Source organism: Dermochelys coriacea, chromosome 1, assembly GCF_009764565.3.
Source record: "Dermochelys coriacea isolate rDerCor1 chromosome 1, rDerCor1.pri.v4, whole genome shotgun sequence".
In the NCBI taxonomy this organism is placed as follows: domain Eukaryota; kingdom Metazoa; phylum Chordata; order Testudines; family Dermochelyidae; genus Dermochelys; species Dermochelys coriacea.
The window spans coordinates 300,313,652-300,328,015 of NC_050068.2; the positions used below are offsets into that span (position 1 = coordinate 300,313,652).

Sequence of the window (14,364 nt, forward strand, 5' to 3'; positions counted from 1 at the left end):
TGTAAGTGCTAATTATGTGCTTGGTGCTGCAAATGGCACAAATTAAAAAAAAAAAAAAAAGCAGTCAGTGTTCTGAGGCGCTTACAATTTTAAGAGTCCAATCCTGTAAACAGTTACCAGGCACATCTTTACCTCTGTACATAGCTCCACTGAAGTCTTGTGTTTCACCCAATTTAGTTTTAAAATATGCCAAGAGTGTCTTCCACCACTTTCTTTGGAAGACTATTCCACAGCCAAATTCCTTAGTGATCTCTCACTGTGAGGAAGGTTAGCTGATGGGCCTATGCACAGAAGTTTTCAGGATCAGGCCCTAAGAACAGACACAAATATGACTCACTAGGAAGTTCAGAGGACAGTGCAGTATAACTTGTTGGCTAAAATGTACTGTGTTCTCTTCTAGAAGCTGCCCCTCATGCAGTGATCGAGCCTACTAAAGTTACAACATAATGGAACTTCTCCTTTAGCTCATGGGGTAGAAGTGACTGACTCCACTGACTACTCTTTCTGACAGCCAGAAAGATACCTGTCTGCAACCAAAGGTTTAAGTGCATTCTACCTGTATGCTATAAAAAGACTCTTTAGAATCAGAAGACCTGCAGGACTGGCAGTAAAGAGAGCACTGTAGGAAGGAAACAACACAGAAAGACTGAAGAGAACTATTAGAGAAATGTATGTGTCTCTTTCTACTTTCTCAAAAAGTCAGTTAAAAGGTAACAGTACCTTAAAATGGAACAGGCTGTTGACATAAGACATTGGCTTATTCAAGTTTTAATAAACTATACATTTTTGTTGAACTAGTTAAAAGTGGGTGCTGCCAAAAGGGGTGCTGTGACAGCAGACCTATTCTCATAACATAGCATGTGATCTTGGACTGCAAAGGAAATTCTCTTAGAAGTTATGACTGTCAGTGAGGGGAATTGAAATAATAAATTTTCTTCCCTAGTGTAGGGAACACTGAATAGTACTAATTTGTATTTTTCATGCTTTATACTATTGTTTAATATAAGTTATAACATCTGCTTAGTGAAATAATGCTTAATGGATTACCAGTTGTAAATAGGAACTTGGAAGCAATTTGCAACTCTTGTATAGTTTCCTTACAGAATTAGAAGAATTTGAAGGCGAGGGTGGGGTATGTGTGTGTGGAGGGGGTTGATGAGTGAGAGACAGACAGACACTCTCTTTCTTCATGCTTTTTAACTCTTCTGTAATTGCTAAGCAAACTAAGAGCTTCCTTTCCTTCCCAAAAACTTCCTGGATTTTCTCTATGCTGCCACTTCCTAATAATCTAAAGAATAAATAATTACTAAGATTAGAATTAAACATGATAATAGGATCTTACATTATATTTGGAGATGAATATGTAATAGGTTATTTATTTATGCAGATATTAACTTACCTGATGAAGGTCATTACCCAACACATACTCCTGAAAGTAACCTGGTGCAGCAGATGATGCTCTAATGGCTTGCCATAATTTATACTGACAACCTCCAATATAGTGAGACTTGACACCTGGAAAATGGTTGTAGTTTCTAAACACAAATGCTTTCAGTGGTGTTCCTCTGTTTACAATGGTGCTTACTGCAGCTACCTAGTAGATTAGAAAAATAAGGATAATTTCAGATACCGACACACTATATCTCCCACAACCACAAGATTTAAATATTAGCTTTGTACATCATGCTGTGGGTACAAGTACACTTGACAACCGTTAAAGTAAAACGGGAAAATAAAATTCACACGACTAGCTTGAAGAAAAATGAATCCCTTGTAATCTACAACCTGGTTATACCAATTTTTTTATTAGGTATAATCAAGAAATTTTCTTCTTCTTTGTTTTTAACCCTATGCCATGTTCTATTGCCCTTCTAGTTGTGAAATATGGACATTGCTCCCTGTGGAGCTCACCAACGCTTCTCCCATGTCAACCAGAGTCATAGCTGCAGAGTTGAGATACCTTCTCCCCAAGAGTCTGCATGCCCGTAAAAGCCAGAGAAGCTCAAACTCTGAGGCAAAGACAGCATCCTGTATTATTTTTATCTTTAAAAAGATAACGACAGAACTCAATGGACAGAAAGAACAGAGGACAAAGTTTTGTTTGTTTTTGAATTGCAGGTGGTAGTAGAAAGAACCTACAGACTTTAAATTCCCTATTCCTCTTCCAAACAGTCATCATGAGTTACCAGCACCTTATGCTACATTAGTCAAGAGAAAATAGGTCTCCATATTAACTAAGAAAGTTTGTAAATCAGTGAAATATCTTTTCTTGAACTTGTTATTTTCTGAGAGAAATGATGAGATTATCACCATTTGCTATTCTGTTTTTCACAAGCCCTATCAACTGAAATTTAACAGAAAATAAATAGTCAGGTGCCCGACATAAAATGATGTTTGGGTTTTTTTTAGTATGTTTAGTAGGCAAAAGCAAATGTTGGAGAAAAAATATTGTTTAAAGACAAGTCCCAATACCTAACAAGTGTTTTATTATTTTTAACTTATGTGGATATTTCCAGATTCTTGGAGCTACTATAAAATAGTTATTTCTAATCAACACAAAGAACTACATTAAAATGTGGTCAAAGCTGCGGAGCGGAGCACTCAAAAAGTAAAAAAAAAAAATAGCACTATCCAAGTAAAAATGATGTGCAACACATACCTAATGTTACAAGGATCAACAGAAGTAACTTTAGATTGCCCAGTCTAGCTCATATCTTAATAATTCATGTATAAACTGCATCTTTGTATTACACTTCTGGCATGCTTCCTTATCTCAGGAAAACAAAAGAGATAAAAACCATTCACTATATTTCAAAAAAAAAATAATCAAATTACTATATAACTAAAATCACTAATGTGATAAGTAGTATGAAATTGTCCTACATTTTATAGTTCTAGAATTTTCAATAAAGACACTGAAATATCATGAACAAAAGAATTGTGCATGTCATTCCAAGTGGGAGACAGAAAGTAGTCCTTCCCAGAAAGAAAAGTCTGGAAGCAACGATCAGCATGTTTTAGAGAGACACTTACCCATAATTATAGTCACTATTTACTAAATGCTTACCATATGATGGTAAGAATTTGCAAGATCTTTAACTGATGATGCATAGGGCATGGCTGGCATTGTCTAAAACAACGTCTCTTGGCAAATTAGTGGGTGGGTGATACTATTTGCATACTAGTTTACAAAGCAGTCTTTGTTTTTGTGAAAGTATTACTCATCAGCACTTGAAGCTGAAGTTATGGTATCAGCATATTAACTCCCATCTCTCAGTTGCACAATTACAAGAAAATCACTGTATTCACAAAAAATATAGCTTTACCAGGAAAAAAAACCAATACATGTAAAACTTCTATACGACAGTGATTAAGATACAAATGATGAAGTACAACAATTTTCTTTTCACCCCATAAGGGTCGTCTTCTGCTCCCATTGATGTCAATGACAAAACTTCCATTGACTTTAATGGCAATAGGATCACACTGAACAACTCATATTTGTTTTTTTTAACACCTACACATTTTTCACTTCAGGATATAATCCTAATCTGTGAAGTACTAAATGCTTCCTGCAAGGCACTAAGCATCTAACTCTTACTGAATTCAACAGGAGTTGAGAGCATAAAGCACCTTGTACGGTTGCATGTTTTATTTGGATAATACTATAGCCCTGTTAGATTGATACCAGTGAAGCGGTTACTTTGAACAACTAACAATTTCATATCTATATATATATACACACATTTTATTACTCAGGAATTTAGAAAGGCAAGATCTCAGTTCAAAGATAACTTTTAAATCAAGTCAGTATAAGACATCATATTCCTCAAAAAGTAGTATGGTGCTCCAGCTTTTTCCATTTCCTCCTTTTACACAGAGAGCATAAGGAGAGTCAGTTGAGCTCATGTCTATTTTCAGAAGAATCTGAACCTTTTCCATTTAATAGTAAAATATTGAATAATGTACTATAATGACACTAAGACACCTGTTAATTACCAAATTGTTCTTAACAGTGTGCTATTTCATTTCTTCTCCTTCCTAATAACAGAAACAAAATACCCTCTCCTTTCTCATTTTTCACTCTTGTGCTGTGCTAGATATAACACCCCTCCACATTTATTAGTGCCCTTCATATGCTACAGGCAAAGAGATCACTACCTACCAAAAGGACAAGAGGAAACCTGGTGATGCAGATCAAATGGGGAGAGACTACTAGCTCTTTCACACCACCCACAGGAAGAAAGTTAACAGCCAACATCACAGGACTGCAAGGAAACACTGAAAGGATTCTAGGACAAAATAGCAAAACTGTAGAATCCAAGATGTGATATAAAAGCGAGGGTAGTTAAGAAGTATGTATTTGTAGTCCACAAACATCTCATGGGAATTAATGTATCTAAAATCAGGACACTTATCAGCTAAGAAGTACAAGACTATTGCAGCAGGGTTGGCAAATATTTAAGATATCTTGTGGAATTTTAATTTTTAAATGGGGATTGTTTTTATAGATACTTTTCAGAGTATAGGTTACAAAAAATCATGCAAGTTGTACAAATAACATTTGTCAAGTGATGGCACTGTCACCCAAAGCTACTTGTTCCTAATTAATTTTTTTCAGTAAAATATTAGTTTTTGAAAATCTATACTTACCTTAGGGCATTTGGGATTTCTTGCAGTTTCAATCATGAGATCCGATCCCATTCTATCTCTATATAACAGGTAAAAAATTGAAAACGCATCACCAGTTTGGCATCATCAGAACAATAAATTAGTCAACACCAAAGAGACAAGTAGGGTGAGGTAATATCTTTTATTAGACTAACTTCTCTTGGTGAGAGAGACAAGTTTTTGAGTTTACACAGCTCTTCAGGTCTGGGAAACTTACTCAGCGTGTCACAGCTAAACACAAGATGCAACAGATTGTGTAGCATAAGTAGTTAACACATATTTCAAGGGACCATTCAAGGTGAAGTGGCCTGTTATCATCATCTCACCCACCCAGTCTCTCCAATATCTTGGGATCGACATGGCTACCCCACCACTGCATAGTCAAAACGAGTCATTTATGCCTACTCTTACTTCTGGTATTTTCTATTTAAAACACACAGGGTGAAATCCTGGCTACATTGAAATGTATGGGAGTTTTGCCATTGACTTCAACAGACCCAAGATTTCACCCTCTGTATCTCCTCACTGGTTGGAAACGATGAATTCAGTATACAAACGATTTGAAAAAAATGACTTGAGGCTTCAGTCCAGCACAGTATTTAAGCATGTACTTAATTTTAAATCAATGGGACATGTAATTAAAGTTAGGAACATGTTAGAGTGCTTTGACTGTTTGGGACTTGAAAAAGGAACTCTTAAATGTAGTGGTTTTACTTTAATGAAAGTAATTCTTGCTGAGGTATAGACCATTATCAAACAAGAAATAAAAAAATTTTTCTTGAAAAAACCCCCAACACTATTATGAATTTTTTAGAATATAAGCATGCAGCAAGAAAACAGAAGTTAAAATATATATTCTTCATTCTGCATAGATTCTTTACAAGTCTCCCAACTGCTAAGGAGAAACCATGCGAATCATCCAAAGCTGAATCCATCATCACATCAACTTTAGGGTTAGTGCTGCATCTTGTATATAACCCTTGTATATTCTGAGTCAGAAGATGACTTCAATACATGATCCAAGACTGGTTTGGGTAGAAGCCTGGAAGCAGCACTGTTCAGGGATACTACGGTGCTAATAAGCGATGGTCACATAAACACCACCCTATATCGGAAACCTACTGACCCCTCTTCCTACCTAAATGCCTCTAGTTTTCATCAAGATCACACCACACGATCCATTGTCTACAGCCAAGCTCTACGATATAACCTCATTTGCTCCAACCCCTCAGACAGAGACAAACACCTACAAGATCTCTATCATGCATTCCTACAACTACAATACCTACCTGCTGAAGAGAAGAAACAGATTGACAGAGCCAGAAAAGTACCCAGAAGTCACCTACTACAGGACAGGTCCAACAAAGAAAATAACAGAACGCCACTAGCCATCACCTTCAGCCCCCAGCTAAAACCTCTCCAACGCATCATCAAGGATCTACAACCTATCCTGAAGGACGACCCATCACTCTCACAGATCTTGGGAGACAGACCAGTCCTGGCTTACAGACAGCCCCCCAACCTAAAGCAAATCCTCACCAGCAACCACACACCACACAACAGAACCACTAACCCAGTGGTGCAACAAAGCCCATTGCCAACTGTGTCCACATATCTATTCAGGGGACACCATCATAGGGCCTAATCACATCAGCCACACTATCAGAGGCTCGTTCACCTGCGCATCTACCAATGTGATATATGCCATCATGTGCCAGCAATGTCCCTCTGCCATGTATATTGGTCAAACTGGACAGTCTCTATGTAAAAGAATAAATGGACACAAATCAGATGTCAAGAATTATAACATTCAAAAACCAGTTGGAGAACACTTCAATCTCTCCGGTCACACGATTACAGACCTGAGAGCGGCTATCCTTCAACTTCAGAAACAGACTCCAAGGAGAGACTGCTGAATTGGAAATAATTTGCAAACTGGATACAATTAACTTAGGCTTGAATAGAGACTGGGAATGGATGGGTCATTACATAAAGTAAAACTATTTTCCCATGTTATTTCTCCCCTCCCACCCCACCCCCCACTGTTCCTCAGACGTTCTTGTTAACTGCTGGAAATGGCCCACCTTGATTATCACCACAAAACGTTTTCCTCCTTCCCCTCCTCCTTCCTGCTGGTAATAGCTCATCTTAAGTAATCACTCTCCTTACAGTGTGTATGATAAAAACCCATTGTTTCATGTTCTCTGTATGTGTATATAAATCTCCCCACTGTATTTTCCACCGAATGCATCCGATGAAGTGAGCTGTAGCTCACGAAAGCTTATGCTCAAATAAATTTGTTAGTCTCTAAGGTGCCACAAGTACTCCTTTTCTTTTTTGTATCAGAAGATACCTCTAATCTTTCTTCTCAGTTTACAAAATTCATTTACACCTTAAAATAGATGTTCTTGTAGGGACAGCTTGAAAAATCTACAAGTTATAGACAGTAGGCTCTTGCCCAAGACAGATTCCCTCAGCTTCTGCAGAATACAAGCTTTCATGTACATAAAAAAAATTCTAGCCCTCCTGATAACCAAAAAAACCTTCTGAACACAGCCCAAGTTTAAAGCAGTGGGGTGCTGTCTTCCTAAGTCTGCAAAGACAGTTCTAGTGCTGCCATAGTCACTAACTAGGTGGTTCTGTGACCCACTAATTAAGGTGGTGCCAAATGGCAGAGTGCACAGGGAGTGCATAGGGTTTTACAGGGATCCTCTGGGTCAGATATACACATAATAGTTAATCAAAGGGTGGCATGTAAGGTCTGTCCTGAGAGCTGGTATCCCACTGGTCATTATAATCATTGAGAAACATATGGGTGGATAATATTTAAGGAGTTACATATCTATACCAAAAATTATGTTAAGGTCTTGACATTAAAGCAGGTCACCAGGAGGGGGCATACTCAGACATGCTCCTTTCATACAAAGGTTAGCAGACACTTATCTCCCTATCTGGTCAGTTGGGTATCGTGTATTGTATGCCTATTTGCATGAAAGAATAAAATGAGAGATTGTGAAACTCTACAAGAAAGGAAATCTACAACATGAAACAAACACTATTGGAAGTGTTCCTGTTGATGAATAAAAGACACAGGATGGGACTGGTATATTTTGGGAAGCAAAGAAACACTAGAGTTCTTCACCTAGGAGGCAAGCTGACAGCATTTGTCTCTCATGAAGAGAAAAATGATCACAGCCAAACCTGGCTGTAAAGCGCTGCAATGATTTTGGGGAAGCATTACTGTACTATACATGACAGTATTTCAGTCTAGGCTCTAGGGTGAACATTATGATTTTATTTTATATTTAACCACTTGTTTCCAATACTTGTACTTGCTACTACTTGAATCTCTATAAATTTATACTTAATTTCATGATAAACATATGTAAGTGCTCTGTGTTAAGTGGGGCATTGATCTAAGATGGAACTAGTAAGCTGGAGTGTACTATCTTTTGGAAGCAGCAGATCTGAATACCCTGAGTGTCCAGTGGACCAGGAACGGGACACTCCACGAAAATGCTTAAGGGCTGGAGTGTACCAACTGCTAATCTGTAGAGAGACTGCAATGCTTAAAGGGGAGTGCTTGTGTTGCCAGTAGAGCGGGGGAGTTGACTGTTTATTTGGGGTTGGCATTCATTGATTTGTTTATAGGGACTAGATTGTGCAGATCCAAGTAGAGGACCAGTGGAAGACCAAGTAAAAGGATGCATAGAGGAGGTACCTACATTTCCCAAGGGCGAGGCTCAGGATAGGGAACTGCCCTTGGGAAATGTAGGCTTAGCCTTTGGGATAGTAGACGTTGGGTAATTTTTCAAGACCAACTCAGGCAGAGAAAGTTTACTGTTGCACCAGTATCCACTACAAATTTGTTAGCATTATTTATTATAACTCTTGATATTCTTAACATTCACGTAAGTATCCAATTCATTTTTGAATCTTACTAAGCATAGGGCCTCAACAACATCCCATGCCAATGAGTTCCACAGTCTAATTTTCAGGGTAAATAGGCCAAATCCCCTGAGATGGGATATTAGATGGATGGGATCTGAGTTACCCAGGAAAGAATTTTCTGTAGTATCTGGCTGGTGAATCTTGCCCATATGCTCAGGGTTTAGCTGATTGCCATATTTGGGGTCGGGAAGGAATTTTCCTCCAGGGCAGATTGGAGAGGCCCTGGAGGTTTTTCGCCTTCCTCTGTAGCATGGGGCATGGTTAACTTGAGGGAGGCTTCTCTGCTCCTTGAAGTCTTTGAACCATGATTTAAGGACTTCAATAGCTCAGACATGGGTGAGGTTTTTCATGGGAGTGGGTGGGTGAGATTCTGTGGCCTGCGCTGTGCAGGAGGTCGGACTAGATGATCAGAATGGTCCCTTCTGACCTTAGTATCTATGAATCTATGAATTTTCATCCAGTGGTACAATTGTCTGTTACTAGTTTTGAATTAGCCCATCTTTTAATTTCATTGAGTGTCCTCTTGTTTTTGGGTTACCTCCTCTATATTATTCATTATTTTACATACTTTTGTCATGCCCCCTCTCATTTGTCTCCTTTGAAAAGGAAACAATCCCAATCTTTTCAATCTCTCTTCCTTTAAGAGTTTTTCCATGACATAAATAATAGGTCACGCTTTTCTAAGCCTCCTCAAACTCTATCATTTCTGAAATGAGGGGACTTGTATTGCATACAGTTTCGTCACTAGGGCTGCACCACTGATTCATATAATGGCATCATAATATTTTCTGTATTATTATCCATCCTATTTCTTATGCATCCAAACATCCTGTTTGCTTTTTTTTGTGCACAGATCTTCTTCACCGAGTTGTCCACAATGACACCAGGTCCCTTTCCTGAGGTAATAAAGTTAATTAGAAACCTGCAAGGTGTAGAAGCAGTTACATTTTTCCTTGCAATATGCATTACTTTACATTTATCAACACTCAGTTTCATTTGTCAGAGTATGGGATGCGGCCCAAAATGGTAAATAGGTTGAGAATCACTGTCATATACAAATCAGTTCCCCTCAACGTACCAATATTTTGGCTAGTTTGTCAAACCCCCTCTGCTGCTCCCTCCCAGATAAGTCTTCTGCATATATTCACTATTCAAGGACAAAATAAAACAAAACATACATTCAAACTCAATTCAGTACAAAATCCAACAATATGGAACAAAACTATACCCCTATTTTTTCTTGCAGATTAAACTCAATATGGTATTATGTAAATCGATTTACATAAAAGAAAAGTAAGGTCGCTTTTGCTTTCTGCAGGAAGAAAATGGAAATGAATAGTAAAAGTAACTACATGTCATAAATGTAATTATCTTAATGATACTATAATAGGAAGCCATCAAATTAAATGAAAAGCAAAATAGGTGGCTCAATTAAAATGCAAAGAAATATGCATAAGATTAATATTGAAGCAAATTATCTATATTACTTACAGCAAAAAGTTATTGTTCAACAAAATTAGTTGTAATTTCCCAAGTAGGTTTTATACCACATGCCCCACAACTGTAGGGAAAACATTAGCTTTACTACTGTTATTAGAATTGTTGTGTCAAAAAGTGTTTTTATCAATATATACTAGGGCAAATTTTATATTGGAAACCCTACGGTTTCAAGCAAGGAAGACTGTGTATTTTAAACAGAACAAATTAGCACAACAAGGCATGTGAAGTTAAACTGCCCTGTATATTCTGCAATGACTGGAAGTGAGCTTAATCTAATTTCCTTACTGAAGCGTTTAGAGAAATGCCATCCAACATGAATAATATTTTTTTTAGTATATATTTTAAGGCCCAGCTGCTGGATCATGACCTGTGTGGAACCCCACTGAATTCAATGGAACATTGTGCGTGCATAGAGTCTGCCCTGATCCCTCCAAAATCTCATTGTAGGATCAGGTCAACAGTTAAATTAATGTTCATGGATTTTAATTTTCAGTTTAATTTGTAGACAAAATGTATAACATGAAGATGACAGTAATTGCCTTGCCACTATCCACATCACAAAAAGCGTACAGTACTAGAGTGCTTAATCTATACACTGCCTTCCTCATGCGTTCTTTGTAGCTGCAGTAAATTTTCATTTTCATAAAAGTGTGTAGCATTTCCAGACAAGTTGGTTTTGACTTTCACCAATCCAAGGGGTTTGCACCCATTTGCCCTAAATGGGGGACAATTTTCCTGAGAAGATTCTGTTGAGCATAATTGGGAAGATGAAGCTCAATCCTTCTTTTTCAACCATCTAACACCAACGGTGGATGTGGAAGAATTTTTGAAATTTAAAAATGCGCACTGGACTGTGTTAGATGCTGCTTCTTTATAAATGGGATTTAAATAGGACTGGACAAATGTATCAGATAACTGCACATGAGAAAGTTCTCGTCTTTTTCTTTTTTGTTGTCTGACCAAATGGCAAAGATCTCCGAGTCATACTCCTTTCTCTGCATTCTTGGATAGCATCTTCAGACATCTGGACACAATAGGTCTGTGATCTTCCTTTCAGAAAGGGAAACTATAACTAAATAGGAATGCATTTTTCCTGAAAGGATGCTTGTCACCATTATCAGATCATTCTTTGTATTCAACCATTTTACATTGGATTTTTGTTTTGTTTTTTAATATTGTGTTTCTTCATTTGCAGACCACGTAGCGGACTTGAGAGTTTAAAGCTGTCTGGAGGAGAATATCCAAAACAAAGAGCTCCAATTATTAAATTTTGTCATACACTGCAGGTGTGGATGGAATAAAAGGAGGACAAAACTTCTTTTTAATTGAGTACCTCTCTTTGCCTTTACAGTATGATATTATAGTATATTCAAAGATTGGTTTCCGCCATTTTCAGGATGTCAAAGACAAAAAGAGCTACTGAGAGGCCTGAAATAATGACTAAAGATGATATCATGGCTAGGTTTTGAGGATAATGGTGATGCTGAAGGTATTATCCAACTCCATGTTTTCCTCTTCTACTTCAACAGTGAAACACTTTTCTGCATTATGCTTTTTAACTGTGTTTACTCCCATATAGTATTTCAGTTACGTCTGACAATATCGGAAGTTAGACTCTTACATTAAGATCCCTCATTAGCTATTTCAGTAGAATGATTCTCTATCTCAATTTTGCTTAAGATGGTTGATTACTAACTTTCTGTAATTGTTGTTCTTTGAGATGCGCTGCACATGTCCATTCCACTATTAGCGTGTGTGTGCCCCACAGACAGTCACCAGAAACTTTTCCTTCAGTGGTACCTGTCAGGGTGGCTTGAGCACCTCTGCTGCCGGCATTGACACAAAGGGTCCAGTTGACCCCCAGTCTCCTCAGTTCCTTCCTTCTGGAAACTCTGATGCAGAGGGGTAGGAGGGCAGCTTGTGGAATGGGGGCATGTGCAATACATCTTGAAGAACAAGTTACAAAAGGTTAGTACACCGGACCCTTGCTAGAACGTGGGGTTCAGGATCCATGCACGGTACTGCATTAACGTGGGGACCGCGTTACCATGGATCCGAATTTAAACATTTAAATTTGGGATCCATCACCGCGACCGCACCATGTTCCGTGTTATAGCAATGTGCGCTCTAGCGAGGGTCCGTTGTAACTGTTTTTTCTTCGAGTGATTGCACATGTTCATTCCACTCTTGGTGACTCCTGAGCAGTTAAACAGGTAGAGGGACTGGAGTTCATGTACACAAAGACTGCTCTATAGTTTGAGCAAATTTGGCATCATCTCTTGAATACTGAATGGTGGCATAATGGGAGAAGAAAGTGTGCACAGATGATCAGGTTGCTGCTTTGCAAATGGATAGGGATCTGTGCTAGGGATCCCATTGAGGATATTTGTGATCTTGTAAAGTGGTTAGTCGGCTTGCCTGAAGGAGAGAGACCTGCAAGATCATATACAAAAGGATACAAGAAGTTATCCAAGATTAAATCCTCTGTGTGGAGACTTTTCTTTCTGTCTGCTATGACCATGAAAAGTTGGGTGGACTGCCAAAACAGTTTGTTCTATGTAGAATAGTGCTTGTTTAACATCCAGTATGCATAGCCATTGCTCAACCCTATTTGCATATGGTTTTGCATAAAATACAAGCAAGTAAATGTATTGATTGATATGAAAATCTGAAACTACCTTAAAGAGAAACCTCGAAAGAGGGTGTAAATACATCTTATCTTAAAAGAATACTGCACAGTAGTTTGGATGTGATGATGTGCAGTTCGGAGACCCTTCTGGCAGAAGTGATAGCAATTAGGAAAACCACATTCCAGGAAAGGTATGATAAGGAGCACATTGCTAGAGGATCCCATAAGTTTAGACCAAACTAAGTTCAAGTCCCAAGGGGAAATGGGCTCCCTTTGTTGAAGGTAAAATCTTTCCAGGCCTTTAAGGAATCTAATTGTCATGTCATTAGAAAAAACAGAACAGTTATCCATGTGAGGGCAGAAAGCTGATATTGCTGCCAGGTAAACACTTATCGAGGAAAACTGCTAAGTTTGTACTATTTCAGGTGCAGCAGATAGTTGAGTTTTTGCTCGATGGACGAATGCAGCAGCGAGACTCTGGTTTGACAACAATCTTCTATTCATTCAACTTTTTGAAACTTTGCACTTTTAGAGAGAGATAAGGGATTGACTCTGGGTACACGAATTCGCAGAGGGACAATAGGGTTGAGGTCTGTTATTTCTCACCTCTATGTATTAAATTTATTTATTTAAAAACATTTTTGCTGTTAACAAGCATGTTATGTCAGGAGACACAAATCCACAGTCTGAGAACTGCAAAACTAAGCATCTCTGATGGTATCTTCTAGACTGAGCACTGAGTCCCATTGGGTAGATAGAAAAATTAATCTAAATAATCCATACAGAAGCCCCTGGAACCCCGTAAGATTGGGTCTCTAATCCATGAACTATTGAAACTCATTTACAAAACTTTTCTTAAAACTTTACCTGAATATATCGTCTCATTACTATAGAATTAGAATTGATAATCCCTATTCCATGATGAGATATCTTTGAGCTATAATGTATCTTCATTAAAACCATCTTTAGATAGGCTTTTTCCTCAAAAAGCATTTTATCAAAAAAAGCTGATTTTAATTAAAAAAAATCATTGATTTTTATCCATCCTGGTTCTGTGCCCCCGAAAGGTCTGAGGCCTCAAGGCGGATTGAATGGGCTATACAAAATTCCCACAGGTGAGTTTCTTTCTTACACAAAATGGATGATTGAGCTTCTCCCTTCCTGAGGAGGTAAAACATTGCTGCCATGTTATCTTTTTGGACAAAACAGGTTTCTCCCCCCGATGAGAGTTAGGAAACCCTGACAGGAAAGATGAATCACCCTGAGGTCTCTGACATTGAAATGAAGAGCAAGCTCCATTGAGAACCAAAGATCCAGAGTTCAGAGGGCCTCAGGTGAGCTCCCCACCCTAGAGCCGAAATATCTGAAACTAGAGTCATTGATGGCTGAGGGTGGAGGAAGGGAACACCCACACAAATGCTGAGAGGATTCAACCACCAATTCAGCAAAATTAGAACCTGCAAAGGTACCGTTAGCCCAGTGTCCAAGTACAGATGACTGGTAAGCACACCGAATCCAGTCACCTCTGAAGGAATTTGATGTGTGGCCTCATATGTTTTCCTACATATGCGTACAAGTCCATGGGCCTTACAAGTCTCATACAGTTTCAGACC

General features: G+C 38.3%; 1 protein-coding gene across 3 annotated transcripts in view; it reads right to left on the bottom strand.

The window, feature by feature from the left end:
- Window positions 1-14,364, bottom strand: part of PNPLA8 (patatin like phospholipase domain containing 8) — a 67,798-nt gene that overhangs the window by 28,932 nt on the left and 24,502 nt on the right. The window contains exons 7-9 of one of the 3 annotated variants that reach the window (XM_043494906.1): window positions 4,654-4,711; window positions 2,741-2,767; window positions 1,400-1,594 (exon numbers count right to left, since the gene is read on the bottom strand). In XM_043494906.1, coding sequence (XP_043350841.1) covers window positions 1,400-1,594; window positions 2,741-2,767; window positions 4,654-4,711 — 280 coding nt within the window. The remainder of the gene's footprint in view (window positions 1-1,399; window positions 1,595-2,740; window positions 2,768-4,653; window positions 4,712-14,364) is intronic. The other 2 variants (XM_038407411.2, XM_043494908.1) reach the window with 2 other exon arrangements.